Genomic DNA, 20,542 nt, shown 5'->3' on the forward strand with positions numbered 1-20,542 from the left:
CCAGGGAGGGATCTAAGAGACGGCAGACAGTTTTAAGAGGCTGTGGCGTCCGATTGCCGCCACGGAGAGGACACGCCTTGCAGTTAATAGCGATGGTGGCAGGAGTCACCTACAGTACCAGCAGGTCTCAGCACTATTTCATGGCTCCCTGGGGCTGAGCTTGGGTTTTACTGAAATGACCTCTTCACATGCCAAGGTAAATTCTGGGTCTCTTGAGCCAGTTCCGCCAGAATCAGTGGGGAGTTAGGCTGCGTTGCCTCAAATGATCAGTGCCCTGTGAGGACAAACACGACAGTGGGCATGTGTTTGCATTTGACACGGTGCTGGTTAAATATTCACTCTGTTCAACTTCTCCTTCCCATAGATCGCTCCAGAGAGCTTGGCCACGTACATGGGCTTGGGCACTCCCATCTTACTGGGGAGACAAGGGCCTGCTGTGGCATAGCGCCTGCTCGCTGAACACAAGCCGGATGGCCAACACTCTGAGGTGCTGGTGAGGAGGGTCTGCCCATGCCTCCCAGGCTCCCTTTGCCTTAATCCTTTTGAAAATTGGTTTACAAGTGCCATTGTTTGTCACTGTGACATTGTGTAGCAGTGACAAAGCTGTACCGCTGAGGGAAGGCTAGAACTGGTGAGAGATAGAGCTGGGCCCACCTCTTCCCACCAGCTGCGGCGCTTGGTGGGCAAAGGAGGCAAGGAGATGTCTTCACCCAAGCACAAGTCTGAGCCTGTCCGTATGTCCAGAATTGCTTCTGTCCACACAGTTTACCAGCAGGCACATTCATACCTAGATTTAGCTGGAGCTGCAAAGCTCTCGGGAGGCGAGCGCCAGGTCTGGGCAGAGCGGGGAGCAGCCTGAGCACACATGGAAATCTAGTACAGAGCCACAGCTGGGAAGCAGCTAGTAGTTCGGCCAGGCTGTGCGTTGGCTGTAGGGTTGGCCTGTCTATACCTGAGCTCACGCCGCACTGCACAGGGCCTGGAGCTGGGAGGGCTCCTTGCTTTCCCCACGTGGGTAACTCTGCACAGGACTCCCACGGCTTCACACTGTGTGTGATGGCTTGTACCTGGCTTACACATTACAGCTGTGAAAGGACTTCATTGCTCCGGTGGGAGCAATGTGGGATGTCAGGCCTGCCTGGTGGGGCTGAGAGAGGAAGAGAAAAGCCGGTGGCTCCTTTAAGGGAGGAAGCTGACAGGACTGCAGGGAAGGAGCTCTGGAAGCTGTGTTTTTCTCTCAGCGCCTCAGGGGCTGGTTACTAAATTTGGTTACTGGGCTTAAATAATGCAGCGTGGCAGAGCCCAGTGGGTTTGAACATTGTCATATCCACATAATCCTCTCCTAGGTGGCTGAGATCTCTTGTTCTCTGCTGCTGCTATCTGCACAGGAGCTTGAATGTGATGTGAAACATCGTCTTAAATAATTATAAAACTAGCAGAGAAGAGCCAAAGCTGCAAAGTTCCATCTATTTCCACTGTGCTCTGTCTATCTATGTAATTTCTAAGGTGCCAATCACCAAAGTATCCAAGCACTGTCTAATCTGGATCCGAGTTCCCTTGGTGCTCACAGAGGCTTGAATCTTAGCATTTTATGTGAGCCCATCTCTAATTAGCAAGCGTAGGGACAGCGCTGCATACTGTGAGCAGAGAAGCCTCCTATTGCTTTATGATTTACTGACCAAAAGCCTGTTGGGTTGGAGGAGTCAGGACATCACGGTCACTCTTGGCCTGGGAAGCATTAAATCCTCTTCCTGTTATTCCAGGGAAGGTAAGGCAGGTTTACCAAGGGAGAGCAGGGAGCCATAGTCTGCTGGCCAGTGTGTTGTCTACCTTCCAGGTCACACAATGTGGAAGTAGGGGCGGATCTGTACAACCTGCACAGTCTGTGCATCAAGGCTGCATCCAGTGCTGGGGCAGGAAGAGAGAAGGCCCTCTGCCACCCCTCGCTGCAGATCCAAGCCTTCCCATGCAGAGACAAGGGAGAAGCACAAGAGCCAGTGGCCTGGCTTTGCACCACGCAGGGGAAAGGGGAAGAAAACAATGCACTCAGCTGACCTCTCAGCTGACCTACTGCCCCATGTTTTCTGCAGACTTTGTGAAACGGATTAAAACCTGCCAGATTTTAATCCACTCACGGCTAACACAGTGAGTGTTAACGGTGGCAAACGGACTCACTGAACAACTCCATACACCTGGAGTGAAGTCAGATTAAACTGCATTACCAGGGAAACAGTATTTGTTTCTAGTGAGAACCTGCCAGGTTCAGGCAATGCCGTAGCAGTGTAATTAGTTTGGGTCCATCAGGCTGCACTTAGGAGAAGGGTCTCTCTCAGCCTCTGCCCACAGTCTCATTGATTTGACATGACACTTGACAGCAGGTTTTCATGGCAGAGGATACTCAGCAGTTACTGGGAGAGCGCCTTTCCAAATCCTGCTTGTAAGCATCACATTTTGATCCTTACAAAAAGTGCAGGTCCTCCCCACCCTCCCCCATCGATCAGCCCTATCCTCCTTCCCCTGCAACTGCTGGAGTATTTTTAGTGACATTGAATAAATACATGTTAAATCTTTCTCCATTAGTGACATGTCAGAAATTAAAATGGCATTAGCTTAAAGCCTGCAGCAAAGCTAGCTTCATCTAGGGCACTCGCACATGGTTGCCCAAAAGGCTGGGAACAACGGTACCAGCATCGCTTTTCCTTCAATCCATTCATATTCTCTGCACGCCCTTTCTGCTCTTCGTCCAGAAATACTAATGCCACCTTCTTCTGCTGTTTACTCACCAACTATCCCAAACTGTATGCCTAGGAAGAGTCTCCAGGTTACAAAGTTTCATCCTCTCCCGTGACATGTTCGACATGTCCTCTCCAGACATCATGTCAGAGATTTCTCAAGCCCCATTGTAAAAAGCCCTTGGACTTTTTTTGTCCCTTGCTAAGGCCACTGTATAGCAACTCCAAAACTGCTTCCATAGCTAGGACTTGGCAAGTAAGTACCTGAATATATCCATAACTACATTTTCCGTCTGTACCCAGAACTGCCTTCTTCTTCCACATGATCTCCACTCTTCCACATGTTGGCTCCTCAGCTAAACTTCATGTCTGACTCTAAGCCGTGCCCTCTCTGCCAGTCACCCCACTCCTTTGTTTCAAGCCTTGTTTCTCCCTAGATATCCTGCCTCTCTCACACTGCTTCTGTTGCTTCACCTTTCCCCTGCCTTATGCTTTCCCTTGCCTTATGCTTCCTCCGCCCTTCTCCTGACTACCCATCCTGTCCCCTTCCTTCTCTGTTCCCCTTTTCAGTCTACTCTGCCTCCCAGTCTAATCCATCTTCTTCAGTCAGAGATGGGCATCTCTGGTGATTCAGGCAAACGGCTTGTATCTTCTCCGAGTTGCCCAAGGCAGGATCACACTCCCCTTTGATACTGCTCCTTCAGGTACCTGGTATGGATCAGCTTGGCATTCAGAGCTTGAGGAAAAGTCTACACAGAGCTCACAGCCTGTGCAGCTTAACAGGAGGAGATTGGCTCAGAAACTCTGCCACAAAGGAGCAGTGGATAATGGATGAGGTGAAGCTTGAGGTGGAAGACAGTGAAATGCTACAGCTATCAAGCAAGCCAAAATATTTATTGCTGTGAATTGCAGGGTGACTGATTGTGCAGGGTAGGGAAAAGCTGCCATTAAGGAAGAGGGAAATTGCAAAACAAACATCCCCTTTGGATATTTAGTAGCACGCCCAAAAGATTAACATTGATTATATCTCCCTATTAAGAAGCAAGATACTATGCTGCTTTAATTAACTAGGTGGGTTCTCAATCCTCAATTGCCTCTTTGCAAGTATCAGGTGAAACATCAGGGCTGGTGTTCCCAGTGGCATGAAGTTAGGCTCTTCTGGTTAGCAGGCTAATCCTGAGGCCCTGCTCTTCAAAGGTATTTAGGTTTTAGGCAGCTGATGTTATTTAGGTGCTTAAATCTTTTAAGGCTCTGAGCCTTAGGAGGTAAGAGGGTGGCTACGAAACTCCAGATTGCCTCGTTCAAGTCTAGTCTATGTCAGTCCTGATGGATAAATGTTACTGTTAGGGATCTGCATAATGTCAAATCTCTCTCTGAGGCTGGGTCATTCTGCAGTTGTCTGATGTAGCCACTTTTTCCCCTTTGTTTCTGAAGGACGGGGTGATAGCCGGTGTCATACTCCTGCTAATGGTTTTGACAGACCTGTGCGGAACTCAGGTTGTTTTATAGCTATTAATCCATTCAGACAAGCCAGGCTGCTGCTTGATGGGTGTTTTGTTTCACTCGGGGAACGGTGGGGAGAGCACGGGGAGAACTGGTGCCTTTCCCAGACTTGCACAATGGCAGGGTTAGAATTGGGCCCTGTGCAGTTACAGTTACTCTGAGTCGCAAGTGTTAATGGCTGGGCTGCCCACTTTTTATTGTAGCCATGGAAGGAGGTGCAGAGAGCAAATGGCTGACACGGTTTGGATGTGATGGAGATGCTGTCAGATTTTAGCAGTTCAGTGACGTTTTCATAACACTTCCTGAAGTCACAGCTTTCCCAACACTTGGCAATAGGTAAGGGTTATGCACAGGTAAGGATTTCTCTTTCATGGTGCAAGAAGTCTATGGAGACAGGAGCAGGAAGGAGAGATTGGAGAGATTGCTTCCTCCACCACCCTCCTGCTTAATTACCTGCCAGAAGAATGACATTGAACTCAGACCCTTACTCCAGGTCAAAGGCTTCCCAGAGGGAACGGAAGTTATCTTAGTGATGGAATAGACTCCTTCCCCAGACTTGCAACCAATCCTTTATTAAGGATCCTCCCCTCTTTCCCAGTTCAGCACCTTTAATCTCCCTGGAGTCAAGCCAAGCTCCTCAGATCTAGGAAAGCAAAGGGACCAGGTTTCCATAGTGAATCTTTGAACCAGGAGAAACAGCAGCTCTGATACTCAAGCTCTTACCATCATTTTACACCAAAAACATTCTGCCATCAGCCTGGCGAGACAAGCTTGTGGGGGAAACCGGGCTGTGTCCTTTCTGCCTCGTGCACCTCATTAAAGAACAGTGGGCAGTTTGGCTGGAGATTCTTCAAGCAGGATGGGGCTGGGTCACACCCTAACTACCTGGAGGCAACAAAAAGCCTGAAGTGCTATCAGCTTTTCTTACGTTTCCTGGGTTGCTGTACTTCTCCCAACCATCAGAGTGTGGTGTCCAGTGGCTCCCACCAGTCCAGTTCTACATAGCTCACAAATACAGTAGAGAAAAGGGCAGCTACAGGGCCTGCTCTTATACTGGGAGGTCTTCTCAGATGAGGAAGAGTCTTGAGGTTCCAGCAGTGCATGGAGGATGCCAAAACTGGAGCACTATTTACTTAGGGGTGATAAGTCCCCACTGTGTGAGGGTCAATTCTTGTAGGAAAGTTTTAGACTGGGGTAGGAGCTTTGAGTCCACCTACATCATGCCCAGGTTTTGCCAGGCTGTGTTACACTGCTTGCGCAGTAGGGGCAAGAACTGAATGTTTTAAAAGCCATTGAAAAGCATGTCAGGTTATTCCCATGTGTTTATCTTTGTGGAGTTATGGAGACAAGCGGGATTTCGTAGCTGCCTTTCCAGTCTGCACCACTACAGTACCATACAGAGCTGGCTTGCTGTGTGCTCTTATGGCTGTGAAGGCACAATGCAGCTGGGCAGCATCACTTCATGGTTCTCATGCACTAGGTCAGTGGGGGTCTGCTGAGTAAAGAGAGCACCTGAGATGTGACTAAAACCTTGTGACTTTTGTCCTCAGAATGGCCAAAGCAAGGAATGCTTTAGCAAGTTGCTCTAGCAGATTTTGTACCTTGGTGCATCTGGTTGGGGTGTGTGTATGTGTGGTGGATGTTGTCTTTTGCTGCTGTTGTGGGCAGAAGAAAGCAGCGCTTGCCTGAAGAGTTCAGGTAAGGCTGCTGGGGAAAGCCATCATAGGGGGGAAGACTCTAGTTTGTTGAGGAACAAGTAATAAAGGGAGCTGGCATGAACAGAGGTGCCTAAAGCCTTTTTATTCTATACAAAAAGCACCCAACGCCTTGCTCCCTGGGGAAGAGCTCCAAGGTAGTTGTCAGTCTGGCTGGCCCCTGCCCTTTAATCTGAACGTGCCCAAATGGGCCAGGGGCTTTATTTTTGTATTATTGTATTGTCTTCCTCCCACTCACTTGTGCTTTCCTCTCAGATGGAAGCTTCTGGTTGTTTCTCTGTTTGCATTTCACTCTCTCTAGGGTCGTGTCTGATGTGCTGAGAAAATAACGTGTGAGACCACCTGAGTTCTACTCGGTAGCAAATTAGATTTTTAGCAGGGAACGTTCACCAGGCAAATGCAAGGTACAGTGTAAAAAGAGGCTGTTAATTCCTTATATTTCTCAGCATCATAAAGACGAAGATATTTGATACTTCCTTCACGATAAAGCTATTGGCCATATTTACTTTGTTCTCTGTTCTCATGTGACATGCTTTATCTGGCAACTTCCAAGAACCTCGCCAGTGTAATTTACATAAATAAATCTCACATTGCTCCTGTGCAATAGGCATTTTTGTCCATTTTGCAGTTTGGGGGCTAAGGCATTTAAAAGTGGATTGACTTTTGCAGAACTACAGAATAATCCGGCCGTAAGAAAGAGAACAAAAACCTCACAGTCCTGCCTTCAGTGCCTTCATTAATGGAGTGTTCTCCACTTCTAGTTAATCAGCAGTTTGATTTTCCTTCAGGTCATGATCATAAAAGGATCCAATTATCACGTTAAACACATATAATTAAAGTGCCTGCCTAGGTAGAGATCTTCACCAGAATGCTCCAGCCACTGTACAGGTGGGTAGGATGCTGCTCTGTTGAAAATTATGAGACTCAGAGAGATTAAGAAATGTGACCAAGGATTTGGAAAATGAAAGCTCACCCTGTAATAGAGAAATTTTGAATTCTTATGGCCCCATTCTGAGTCTTAGACAACATTGTTTCCCTAGGGGTTTTGGTTGTTTTTTTCCGATTGGTCCCTCTTCCCCCTCCATGCCCCCAGTTTCCTAAGGTTTGGGGGGAGGAGGAGACACTCTCTAGGCAATCTGCACACCTGCTAGCTGGTCACCACAGAAGTGAGTTGGTGACTGGAGTGGTTTTAATATGGACCAGGCTGGCCAGCTTGGCTGTGTCCTGGAGTTTGGGGAACACAGATTCACTTAACTTTTTTTTTTTTTTCTTTCTCCGCTCTCTAGTAGCTTATGCTGTCGAAATAGCTTATCACCCCATTTCAATAAGGGAGAAGAAACAGTTGCAAGTGGCACAGAAGTTGGGAATGACTGTGATTGTCTTAAGTGCCTTTCCTGGAAAAATCCCTTTCTGCCATTGGTGGTCTGAAGATACTGGTACACTAGGACTGCAGTGTTTCCAGTAACCCAGCAGGATTTGGTGGGTGGAGGAAGGGGAAGGAACTCAGTGAGCCGTGACAATGGGAAAATCTTGGCAGGGGCTTGCACGCGCAGCCTTGAAACTGGCCTCAATGTCCCAACTGTTACAAGAAGGGATCGCTCCAAAGTGAGAAAAGCTCAGAGAACGGTCTGTGAAGGCAACCATAAAACCGGAACCCTGGCTCTCTGTGTTTGGCTGAGGCCTTGGGGAAGAACGAGGAGACAGCGTAGCCCACGCTCCCCCTAGGCTCAATGCTACCACCCTACTGTTGTGACAGGAAGCCTGGGGATACCCCTTCCCCACCGACGGAGAAGGGGTTCGAAATGTTTTTGGTGGCTCTAAAAGGGGCACCAGTGTTGTTCTAGTCGAGCACGGGGTTCCTTCAGGCGGCCCCGTTTGGAGGTGACGGTGCTGAGCAGGGGGTGAGGGCTGGAGGCTCCAGAGCCCCCTGCGGACACCCGGGTGACGGCTGGGCTGCAGCCTCTGCCCCGGGCCGCCGCAGGGCACAGCCCCGCCGAGACGCGCCCCGCCGACGCCGCCGTCGCCCCGCCACCAAGCGAGACAGCGGCTCCCCGCGGGGGCGCGGGGTGCCCGGCGGCGGCCTCAGCGCCCCGGGGCGGGCAGGGGCCGGGGCGGGAGGCCGCGCCCCGCCGGCCGTTAGGGCCGTTGCGCGGGCCCGGTCGGCCGTTGGTGCGCGCGCCGCTGCTGCCCCCTGCCGGGCACGGGGTGGCGCCGCCTCGGGAGCCCCGCTGAGGGGAAGGGCCCGGCGGGCGGGCCGGGTGGCGGCCCCCGGCCTGTGGGGACGGAGGAGGGCGGGCCAGGGGCCTCAGGAAGGCTTCTTTTTTTTTTTTAATTTTTTTTTTTTTTTATTTTGACAGGGGGAAATGTCTCCCTGTCGAGGTTAAAGGCTGAGCAAGGCTTCCCTGGCCGGCGGTCAGGGCAGGCTGCGCCCTCCTTCCTGACCCCTCAGCTCTTAGAGCCCTCTTGGCTTGTCCGAGCCCCTGCTGCAGAGCGGGTTTGCAGATGCTTTCAGTTACAGAGCGCCTTGACTGCCGGTGCCTGTGTATGACTCTATCCCTGCAGCAGTTCCTGCAGTGCTATCTAGGAGTGGGTCATTTCCTTTTGACTCAGCAGCATCAGTCATGGAGTATATTGCTCTGGCTTTTGGCTCAGATCTTCAGATGTAAAGACATACTCTCCCGCTCACGCATGGGCTGTGGACAGCTTGGCAACAAGCCTTGGGCTTTGGATGTGAAGGCCCCTTCACACCCATCAGGCACTAACTGCAGCTGGCAGGGTGCTGTTCCCCAGCCTTCTTGGTGGGCATTATATATCCCCTGTTGATTTGAAGGTGCCAGCATGGCTCATGGGCCAGGCAAGTCAGCTTCAGGGTGCCGCCGAGCAGGCTTTCTGAATTCAGACTGCCCTGCTAGCATGGAAGATCTGCCGCACAGAGCGACGGGCATTTGTGAGTGTCCCAGCATTGCACACCGCACAGAGTCAAGTCTTAAGGCAGCGAGTTTTAGCTCATGCTGATTCAGATGCCTCTGGTACAATGAAACATGACCTAAATCCAGATATTCTCCAGACTGTTTAAAGGCTGTCCCCTGCACCTAAGATGTGCACAATATATTGTTTTATATGAACAAGTACATGATACAATTTATATGGACAAGTTTTTATGAATGAAAGTTTTCTCTTTTTTTTTACAGCATGGGATTTTGACTTTGTAGCTCAGGCTCTTTCCTGTAAAAGTCAAGACCAGCTACTGCTCATGTTCCACCGCTGAAGCAAGATGACTGAGTGGACAGAAGATGCTGTCCTACCCATGGATAAACAGGAGTGGTCTGAAGGCTAAGCCTGTAAATAAATACTCTATGCCTCCACATGACTTGCCTGGAGTAGTTTTAGAGAAAAAACAGCTATGTTTTACATAGCTGTTTTACATTTACATTACAAAGTGTACTTTGTAATTTAGGACACACTCGAAGTCCTATATGTACTACAGGAATGGCCTCACAATTGCTGTGCCAATCCCGTCGTCCCTGTGTGACCTGTTTGCCTCTGCAAAATGACATTGTGTGACTGACGTCAGGCAGACAGGACGGAGCAATGGCTTCCAGCTCTGAAGAGCTGTTGGTGTTGTTGACTGTGAGGAGAACGTAGAGCTGGTGGTTCAGTCTCCCTTCAGGCAAGGTGGACACGAGGTGCCTCAGTCACAAGGGAGTCCAGGGCTTCACAATGTTCCTGGGATCTGCTAGATCACGTGGACCATACACGAGACAGTGTTGGAGATTCACAGCAAACCTCAAAAGCAAAGGCAATCTGCGGACAAACACTTCTAAGCTTGGACAAATACACACTCCAGTTGTGAAAATTAATGTGAAAATTACCCCCAAATGTTTTCAGTTATTCAGAATAAAATTGCAGTATCTGAGAGGGTAGAAATTCAAGGTTAACCTGGAAAGAAGGAATGAAGACACTTGAAAGTAAGGACTGCTAATGGCTAGTCAACCAGCAACATAAACAGCTATCCACCACACTTTTGCCAAGAAATCCTTCCTAAGCAGACCAAAGTTGATACTTGTAAGTATACGGTATAAGTGCATAATATTCTACATAAATATATAGATAGTATATAAGTATATATAGATACTATATGTGCACATGATAGGATTTTAGGGTTATGTCTGTATCAGCAAATGTTGTGGGGCACTACAACTCCATCATCTATGAAATTAATAGCTGATTCCTGTTAAGTTATTATTGCCATGGTTTTGGCCTGTGCCAGTTAACACTCTTCCAAACGATTCCCAGGCATGGCTGAGGGAGTTAGTGTGGGCCAGGGGCCGTTCCCAACAACCACTTGGATCCAAATGCCTTGCTGGAAGGATAAAAGTGTTTAATGTTATGGGTGCAAACCATCCTGTGCCAGGGACCTCAGTGCCAGAGAACAGTCCTGGGCACGTTTAATTTACTGGTATAGACATAGTCTAGGAGCCCAAGGGATTAGGCAGGGTTTTAAGGGTTGCATGCCTGGACTTAGATACTTGATTTCCCCCAAGATCCATTTTATGGGGCCTTGTTTTTTTTGTGGACATGGGCCTTGATCCTTTCAATCTTCCATCACCTTAGCTAAAAAGCCTTGCGTTCTTGTGTTAATGACCCTTTAGTGTTTTCCCTAAATAGCAGACACCCCGTGGAAGGTAAAGTGGGTTGTAATTACAATGTTTTATTATTGCTGCTTTCATGACAGTGGCATATAACAGTGAACTCTGTTTAATCAACATTTTTTATACTTTTAGGAAGAAAGTCATGCAAAACATAAGAGGAAAAAATAAAAACATACGAAACAGTAATTTTTCAAAGCCTGGCTAATTTTCATCAGGCTTTGTAGAAAATAGCTTCCTTTGCCTTCAGGTAAAACCTGGAGATTTTAAGATTACGCTAATCTTGCTATATGAAATTATGGAGGGACTAACTAGATTTTGCAAGGGAATACCCCTGCAAGTGTATTCAGTTATACTGATCCTTGTGGTATAACATCTCTTGGGAATTGTGCTATTGAGTTTCCACTATGTGAACATACCTGAGATTCTAGCTTTTCTATGTCTGCTGAAGAATGGCAGAGAAAGGTGTCTGACTGATAGCAGCAAACTATATGCATTGATATGAAGGAACAAAACTCCTTTGGTCAGGATGCTAATTACAGTGCTCCAAGTCACATACTTTTCCTGACCCATCTGTTTTGTCTAATGATAGCTCTTTCTCCTAAATCTTTCTGGCCGTTATGCGCTTAATTGGACTCTTACCATAACTCGAGCTTCATTTCTGTCAATGCAGCCATCACATTAGCATCAGAGTACATTGTCCAGGGCTGAGATGAACACTGATATAATGAGTGCGAGTCTGGTCGATCTGGTGGGACTGACACTATTATGCAATATGTGACTCGAGTATCCAACCATCCCACCCATAGCCTGCTCAATATGAAAATATGTGTTGGGACAGGTCTGATACTGTGGTGATGATACAGGATGATAGCAGCAAGGAACTGGGCAGAAGTATATTGAAAGCTGGTTTATTTGCAGGTATGATGGGTGTCTGCCGTATATACAGCAAACTTGGCTGGATCTTCTGAAGTCCTTCTTTGGTTTACAAGAGAGAAGAGGGGGGTGCTGGGGAGTGATGAGATTAACATCTGTTCCTTTAGATTGAATCTGTCTGTCCTATTTTTCTTGCAATTTTCTACACAGCTACGCAGGTGTCCCAGAGACTGAATCCCATGCACCTGCTATATGCGCTTCTTCGTGATGTGTGAGCAGGTTAATTTGGGGAATTTGGTGCTATGTACCTGGGCCTAATACGCATCTAAAGGGGAGCCAGAATACAGCTGAGTGAATTTGGCTGACAAAAAAGGAGAGATTTTTCAAAAACACTCTCAGAAAATTACTCTCTAATACCTCTAGGAATGCTGGCTGTGGTGTGGAAACTAGGACCAAGAGAATTTGTTTCTGCATTGCCTCATCTGAACGCAGTCAGGTTGTGCGGGCTGTACTTTTGTTCTCCTTTGAGGGCTAGGAGACTGGTGGCAGGGTCTAACTTCTGTCAGGCTCTAGTGTCCACCTCTCATGCACTCAGACAAGGCAAGGTCATCCTAGAGTGAGATTTGGAGGCCTGATCCTTTCACACCGGCCTTTTGCACTGTCCTGGGGCTGAAGCACTGACAAGGCAGCATGCAGAGCCTGGGATCAGTGACCTGGCTGGCTGTGCATGAGACACCCAGACCTTTGGATAACAAAGCGCAACTTCCTGCTCCTGCGTGTGCTCGTCAATTTAAAGCAGCTCGTTGCTGCTATGTGGTAATCCCGGTTACCGCATAGTAATCCTGGTTCTGTGTGGAAGAACACAGAGGCAGAGCTAGGAAAACCCAAGAACCCCTCCAGACCACTCTCCTTTCTCCTGGCAGTGCTTGATTGGAAAGGATGAGCCTGTGCGGAGGCAAAGTGGTGGTCTCTTGTGCCCCCTGGGGACGGCTGGTATATAATACAGGCAACAGAAAGCGTCAGATGCAATATAGGGCCTTTCACAAGGTTTCTTTTAGCCAGCTCCCATCCCCTCCCGGCTCTCCCCGTAGGGGAGCTTTGTAGGACAGGAGCAGGCCATGGCTGTCGTCTCCATGGTTCTGCCAGATCCTGCTTCTGTTCTGACAGCACCTGTAAGCTGAAAGGTTTTATCCGGGAAACAAAGAGACATAAGGAAGTGATGTATGATAAGACTTCCAGAAAAATATCCTACCTCCACCGTTTATCTGCTCTTTGTCTTAGCTCATCTTCTCTTGGCCCCTTTTCTGACCATTTTTAGTGCTAGCGTGCCTGCATGCAGAACTTACAGTTTCTGATGCCAAACTCATTTCCTCTCTCCCAAGGCCATTTTCATCCTTGTTTATACAGCCATGCTGCCGAGAGAGCTGTTCCAACCGGGATTTCTGGTGGATAGCTTGCAAATAACTGTCCTTAGTTGTGAGAAACTGATAAAGGTTTCAGCATTTGGCCTTGGCCACTAGAAGAGCCACGGGGGGGTGGGGTGGGGGGGGTGTCTACAGGTGCAACATGCATTCAGAGAGTTCAGAAAGCAAGGAATAAATGCTTGTGATTTATTCTCATTATAAAATCTTCTAAGGTTGCTCCTTCCTTGGCCAGTCTAGCAATCTGGGCTTTTGAGACAGTGGCTTGTGAAGACAGGTTGACTTGTTCTGTTCCTCAAAGTGCAGTTTTACTGGATGCTTGGACCCCTTTGCTTGGCTTCCAAGATTTGCGGCCACAAATCCTCAGTTATTAGAGCACATTCCAGATCTACAGTTATTTTAAGGGCTGTATATTTTACTTCCGAGCCTTTCTGTGGTTATTCTGCTATGTTGTCACTCCTGCAGAGGCCTCAGGCAGTACTCGTGCTCCTCTCCCCAGCCTTCCCTGCCATGCTAAGAACATCTCAGTAGCACAGGTTTATGCCCTGACTGTCTTCCCTCCTGACTGATGAACTGGAGGCAGGCAGCAGTTGGCAATGGGGTGCAGGCAGGCTGAGCGGAGTACTAGCAGTTCTGTGAAACATCACCAGTGCCTGACTGATGTTTTCTGATGATCTGATGGCAATTTGAGAGGTCTGGCCAGGCTCACAGTGAGGCACTGTGGCCAGGAGTCCCCCAGGCTGGCCCAGCCAGGGTACAGCGTGGGTGCAGCCTAGCTCTTGCTCTCCTCATCCATGCACCATTCCCAGCAGGGATGAGCTGCAAGGCAGCAAGTTCAAACTTGCACCTCCTGGAAATTCTTCCTGGAATTTCTTTCCCTGGTGATATTAACTTCAGAAGCACTGAAACTGTTCACAAATACAGATCTAGATGGGGTGCCCAACAAGAGGAACTGGGAAACCTCTTTAATGTTGAAAGCTGTATTTTATTTATACACTTGGGATAAGCCCAGAGGGTGTCTGGGCGGCCAGAAAGTTCCAGAAAGGAACTTCCCCCCATCAAACTAGCAACCACAATAATATTTTCTCCTGTCCTCTGCAGAGACTAAGTGTGCTAATTTGCTAGCACTTTTGCTTAAGAAGTTTCCTGCTTTTACAGGAACCTAGGCCCTTTTGCTCTGATGCTGACCTTCTAAGCACTGTAGTTTGAAGTTTCTTCTCTTTGACCTAAAGACCTCAAGTCCGAGGCAGCTGGTGAGTTGATTAGCCCTCTCTGTGCGGGTAGGATGTATAGACTGGATGTTTCTTTCATCTTTGGACTGGCTGCTGTTCCTGGCTAGCTACATGTCAGGGCTCAGAACCACCGTGTGATCCCAGCTGAGGACTGTTATCATGAAGGCATTTGAAGAGGCACGAGTGAGTTGCAGTGACTGTATTTGAAGGAAAGAAGGTCAGAGATCCTTTAGCCAGATGATATAATTCCTCTTCTCCAGGGGTTAGAGGGAGAAGCTATCTAAACCAGAAATCGTCATTTATCTTTGCTTGAGTTTCTGAGGAGCCAGGCTGCCCTGCTACCCTGGAGCTACCGTCTGGCCAAGCTAAACTGCTGGCCCTGTCAGTGCTGTCCAAGTAGTCCATTACCAAGTCGGTGTTGTGGGGCCCCTTCCAGGCCCATTTGCAGAGGAACAAATATCTGGAGTACCAGCTAGAGAAGCACGGTGGAAACAGCTGTGGTAATCCCGTTCTCCCTGGTTCTTGGCGTATTAGCCACATACTGACTTTCCAATTGGCCTTAGCAATTTGCAGGGAGAGAATGAGCAGCAAGGGAGTTATAACAGAGATGGGGCTGCACAGCGGTGCAGTTAACAGGATCTCTTTTCCTTACTACTGTCACATGGCCTATGCTGGCTCGGTCATTTTTAATCTATGAAATAGCAGGGATCAGTAATTTCTGAACACTTTACAATTTCTCTTCTGCTTCTTTTCTTCTTTTCGTGCCAGTCAAAAACTTGCATCTGCAAGAACATGAATGTTAGGTAGGTCATTGCTCATATGTGCCCAAAAGAGACGTATCTAAAACAGCATAGATAGCTGTCAGTCTCAGACATCTTCTACCAGCCCTTCCTGATACTCCCTGAAGCCTTTGCATGACAGCAGATGGCTCAGTTCTGGGACAGCTGGTAGCTGTTAAGGTAACTGTGGCCAATTCCCACCTTTGGGTGCCTGTAGCCTTAGAGAAGGGGTGCTTTGTGACCATATGTGGGATGTTTCCCAACTGCCTGCCCCATGCTTCTGGTATAAAGCCCACATGGCCAGAGCTCAAAGACCACTTGTGTGCACTGCAGCTTCACCCCTGCAGCTGGGTCACAGGGTGTTTACGGTTTGTGTGTGTGGGACTCAGCTTAGGTCGGCCTGTGTCAGGGCAAACATCATATAGAGGCAAAATCAGAGATGATCCTTTCTGGGAGAGCCTACTGGCTCAGCAATTCACACACTGGGAGGACAAATGCTCTGTGGTACCTGCCATAAATGGTTGGTGGCTGGCTCAGGGGTAGAGCTCGGTGCCCTTTGCCATGCTGAATGCTGTAGTTGCCTCTTTTGTCAGTCGTGCTCTTCTGGGAACAATTATCATTATTTTTGTGGACTGTCCTTCTCCCCTGCTTTTTACCTACATGCATTGGTCTGTGGCTGAGACAACTGGTGGATGGCCCTGCTCTGTAGCACCATTCACAATGTCCCTGGCTTTGGGCCCACATCTCCTTCCAAGCAAGCTCTAGGCTCAGCTTTCATCCTACTTCTGCCGTGCTTTTAGCATTGCCCTTGGCAGACATATCATCTGTCCGTGCCTGGGATTGGCTGTAGCTCCAGTGTCTGTCTCAGACATCACCCATTTAGGGTCATAAGCCAGAGGGAATGGATGGGTTTTTTTTCCAGCGCATCCTTCTGTATCCCTTGGTGTAATGAGAGGAGATCCCCAATAGATGGCACTTGAACTTCTTCCCTGGATGTTTTTTTTGCCTTTAACATTGTGAGTTTCAGAACAGCATCCCCACAGATGCAGCATGATCCTGCTATGGCACAGTGTCTGGGAAAGAGAGGCTGAAGATCATTTCAGTGTGCAAGGTGGGCCGAGCAATTCCCCCTGTGACTTCAAAGTGTGAAAATAGCATCTCTTTTCTTGTGAGAAGGCTTGGCCAGGCCTGCCTAATGGGGCCTTCTGCACCCACACACATTCCTGTTCTTACATCTTGCAGTGTCGGTGGTACACCGTGGGCAGGATAAGCTGCAGAAGGTATTAGATTGTCCTCCGGGCACAACAGGAAACACAGCTCAGAGCGAATCCTGAGCTAATTATTGCTGCATTGTCTTCACCTCTCCTGGCTGTCTCCCCTGTTGTAGTGTTTGGCCAGAATTCCCACAGAGGGATGTCTCTGAGGGAAAATAAGATGTGGCACACCAGGAACTAAGGCAATTCTCCAGGGATGTCTTCCCCATGGCAGCAGCAGGCAGGAACATGTGGGTATTGTGGAAGTGAGCCAGGATCCCGGCTTAGCTCACAGCCCCCTGCCCTCTCCCTGTCACCACAACGCCATGTGTTCTTGCAGGGGGAGCTTGCCACTTGCCTCCATTCTGCTCCTGGTGTGGCCATGAGGACTTTAAAAAGATCTTCAAGCAATGCTGGAGCAGCCGTGTGGGCTTACCATAAATGTTATGCAATGCATTTTTCATGTTTTTATCATGTGACCAGAGTAAACGTGGCCTCTTTTACTAGGTTTGAGATTTGGATTTGGTTTGAACCCAGTAGGCAGATCAAAACTCCAGGGGTGAAAAACCCACAGGAGCCAAAACCAAAGCAAAGCGATCACATGAGATGCTTGGGAAGTGAAACCGCTGAATTTTGCATAGCTCCAGCAGTGTGATCTAGTAACAGGCTAGATTACAGTCTGGGGCAGTCTGGGAGCATACGGCTAGGGGCCAGCAGATACCACTTCTATTCTTGGATCTTCTACAGCTTTCCTCAGTGACCTTCAGAAAGTCAAGTAACCCTCCCCCTGTCTTAGTTTTCTCCTTTGGGAATAATACTGTTACTTATCCCTGAAAAACATTTTGCTGTCCTTGGATAGCAGTTACTTGGTAATGTTCTGAAACCTGTATGTGTGTGGAGGAGCAACACCTACAGACCTCTCAAGAAGCTTTCTTTCCAGTATGTGATGCAGCAGCATGACTTGTCATTTACTGGGAACCCATCTAGCATGTCAAGCCTCATCCTCGGGGCAGGGATCACATAAAGAGCTCAGAAGAGCTGTAGCAATAGGTTGCAGCTCTGCTTTCTGCAAGGATTTCTTTTCCTCTGGGGCTCTGCGAAATTGCTTGTCACTGGTTGCAGCAGTGTGTCACCGTGCCTCATTCAGAGGAGATGCTGGTTGCTGTGGATCAATGGAGAGATTGTGATCTGTCAATCAGTTGCTCCTGGCATTGCAGTCTTGGAGCAAGAGAGGGGCCATGGTACTTTACCAGTGCAAGGCGCAAGGTTAGCTGGAGAGTCTCCTGAGCCTGATGGAACACAGAGATGCTCATGGACACTTTATACGAGAAAACACTGGGAGCAGGTGTGCAGAACTTGACCCCCAAAAGACCTTAGTGTACCTGATGTTGGTGTTGCTGGCTATTCTGGTTACATGAAATACAAAGCAAGAAAGAAATAGCTGCTCTGCAGGCATCTGCTGAAAAATATGTAGGCAAAGGTTGCAGAAGCACAGTTAATACAAAGAATTATAATATTCATTTCTCTCATATCACAAGTGTCATGACAAAGCCTCATTGGCACTTGCTTTTGCTGCTTGTTGTCAATAGCACTGGCCCCAGAGCAGGTCAGGCAGCCCAGCACCAACCCACCACCGGGCTGTGGTCACTGCTGCTGTTTTGCACCTTGGTGGAGCAGTGAGAGCTCAGGCTGTGAGAGGTTGCAGGTGAGGTGGGAAGATCTACTCTTGTCTGTTTCAGGGAGCTTTTCCAGCTTCATCTGTCCTGAGATAAACAACTGGACCCTGGCATGTGCCTGTCCCAATGCTTGAACCCAGAGAGCTCAAATATGGGAAAGCAATCATACCCAGTAGTTTAAGCTGCCTGTGGTTTATGGGTCATCTGCTACAGACCATGATGAGGAAAGCTAGCGGCTCCAGCGCCGGAATAAAGAATGAATAAAGGCCTGGGCAATTTGGCTTTATATGAAAAAAAAATGAATCTTCTTCAGTGACATACACTATGGTAAGAAAATGATAAAAGATTCTCAGTTGTCAGGCTTTGGGATGTACCTTGATTACCAGTTAGGGATCAGGAGTAATTCTTACCTAACATTAGGTGTATTATTGCATATCTATATGGAGGATTTCTGCTTTCGTCTGGCATTTTACTCTCTCTGTTGGGGGCAGAATGCTAGACTCATGATCTGCTAATGTGCACTATTCCCTGTTTTCCTGTGTTCATGCAATAAGGAAACCAGAAGTACCTATAACAACGTATGGTAGCTTAGAGTCATAAGATTGGATGGTGATTTCAATTTGGTGTGAACTGGGGGGAGGGAAGTAGGTGAAAATAAGTCCACGGTGTGAATGCAGAGCTCACAGAGCAAGTATGGTTTAATAGATGAGAGAGTTTCCTACTGCAGGCATCTTCTAAGAAGGCACTATCTGAAAAGCAGAAATGTTGTTTTCTGGCTGACTCTGTGCCCATTGTACTCCTTCAAGAAAAATACTTTGCCAACTGGACCTGAATCGTGTCCCTTTCCCCTGCAGCGAAGATGTTCTCTTTCTTTTCCGTAGTCAGCATTTTATGAGCGCTCTTTCCTTATCTGAGAACTGGGAACTGATAACGTTAACCAGCCTGTGCTTCTTTGGAATTTGTACACAAGTGGAGACCTCCTCAACACTTCCCAACTTGTCCTGAGAGGAAGGCTGGGACAAAAGGTGCTGCTGGCCCCAAGGGACTGGTAATGTCCAAAAGGGACCTTTCACCCAGACACCGAGAGTTTATCGCTGGCAGCGGGTGAAAGCTCTTTGTTGTTACTGCTGGCAAACGGTGCTGGTGGCTTCCTGCGGGCTGGAAGTGGCAGGGAGCCGGTCGGCCAGTCCCTGACAAGTGTCCCGGCTGTGTGGCCAGGGAGGTGCTGGAGGACCTTGCTGGTGGTGCCTGAGGGCAGCTGGTGGAGCAGGGGCCGGTGCCATCCCGGCCCCGCGCTTGCATTTGCTGCGAGAAAAGGCGGTAGCGAGTGTCCCTGCGACTGCAGGCCCTTTGCAAGCCCCCTGGGTGGCTCAAGGGACTCGTGATGGGCTACAGGAGTCCTCCCTGAGGATCCGCGCTCGGAATCGGGGGGCAGGGCAGGGCACCCCCTCACCCTCCCGGTGCGATCCGGCTGCGGTACAGCACTGGCAGTTATCAGTCTGCTGCGTCCCGAGCAGCGTCCCCCTGGGCCGGGGACCCAGGGAACGCCGCCTGCGACAGGCCAGCACCGCGGCGGGCCTGCGCCGGCCCGGACTCCGGAACCCGGCCCCGCGGGCAGCCGCGGGCCGCAGGAGCAGGCACCGGCGGTTACGCCGGCGGGGCCCCTTTAAGCGGAGGCCCCGCCCTGTCCCGCCCCGTGCCGCCCCGTCCCACCCTGTCCGGCCAATGGGCGCCGCGGCTGCCGCGCCGTTTGTTACAAGTTTCCCGTCGCGGGCAGGGTGTGGGCGGTCGCGGCGGTGCGGGAGTCGTGGGCGGCGCGGGAGCCCGGTGGCGGCGGGGCGCGATGCCCGCCTGGGGCTGCCGGCGTCGGGGCTGACGGGGCAGGCGGGAGCGCCGCCGTGAACGGAGCCCGGGGCCTCGGCTAGGGAGCTCCGCCGTTCCGCAATAAACACTGCGCCGAATGTCTCTTGTCCCTTGCAGCACGCTGCCAGCTGGTACCTCCCTCCTCTCTGAAGCGTAACCGGGGAGGGGGGTGGAAAGCAAAGGAAGTTTGGTATTTATTTTTTTCTTTAGGCTTTGGAAAGTGATTCCCTCTCCCCCCCGCGGAGGGCTGTAGCACGGAGTGCGGTGGCGGAGGAGAGAGGGGCACAGCTGGGAGCTGGCTGTCTGGAGCCTTGCTCCCCGCACCCCCGCCGCCGTGTACCTGAGGGTGCTGGATGCAAGCTCTGCGGAGCTCCTCCAAGCGTAGCAGCAGCGGCTCGGCAGATGTAGATGCTGCGTGTGTGTATGCTTAACCCTTTCTTGGCTCCTCGGATTTGTACCATGCTGAAGATCCTCACCAAAAAGCTCAGGAACCAGAGTTTAAATGAAATTCAACCTTTCCAGCTAAAGGTAAGAACAGCTGGTTTTGTCTCGGTTCTTTTTTTGCAGCTTTCAGGTAACTAATAACAGGGCCTTAAGAAGCTAGTAACTTGTAGTATTTATTATGCTGGGCCAGTTTCCTCTCAGCCAGTGTGCTCAGTAGGAACTGGCCTAGGCTGTACTCCTGTTACTAAAATCCTGTTCCTTTGCTCTCAGAGTTACCCTGCACAATTCATTAGGTAATAGAGAAAGGTGGATAAAGGCAGAAGTTCTTTAGAAGAATTTATTTTTAATGGGGTTCATATTTAGCTACATAAGTATTTGCCTGTCTAGTTACGTTTGCAT

General features: G+C 49.3%; 1 protein-coding gene across 3 annotated transcripts in view; it reads left to right on the forward strand.

The window, feature by feature from the left end:
* Window positions 1-19,609: 19,609 nt before the first annotated feature.
* Window positions 19,610-20,542, forward strand: part of LOC141740663 (uncharacterized) — a 64,492-nt gene continuing 63,559 nt past the window's right edge. For all 3 annotated transcript variants that reach the window (XM_074579681.1, XM_074579683.1, XM_074579682.1), the window contains exon 1: window positions 19,610-20,227. In XM_074579681.1, the coding sequence (XP_074435782.1) occupies window positions 20,108-20,227 (120 nt within the window). In that variant the 5' untranslated portion in view covers window positions 19,610-20,107. The remainder of the gene's footprint in view (window positions 20,228-20,542) is intronic.

This window comes from Larus michahellis, chromosome 3, assembly GCF_964199755.1.
Source record: "Larus michahellis chromosome 3, bLarMic1.1, whole genome shotgun sequence".
NCBI classification, from domain to species: domain Eukaryota; kingdom Metazoa; phylum Chordata; class Aves; order Charadriiformes; family Laridae; genus Larus; species Larus michahellis.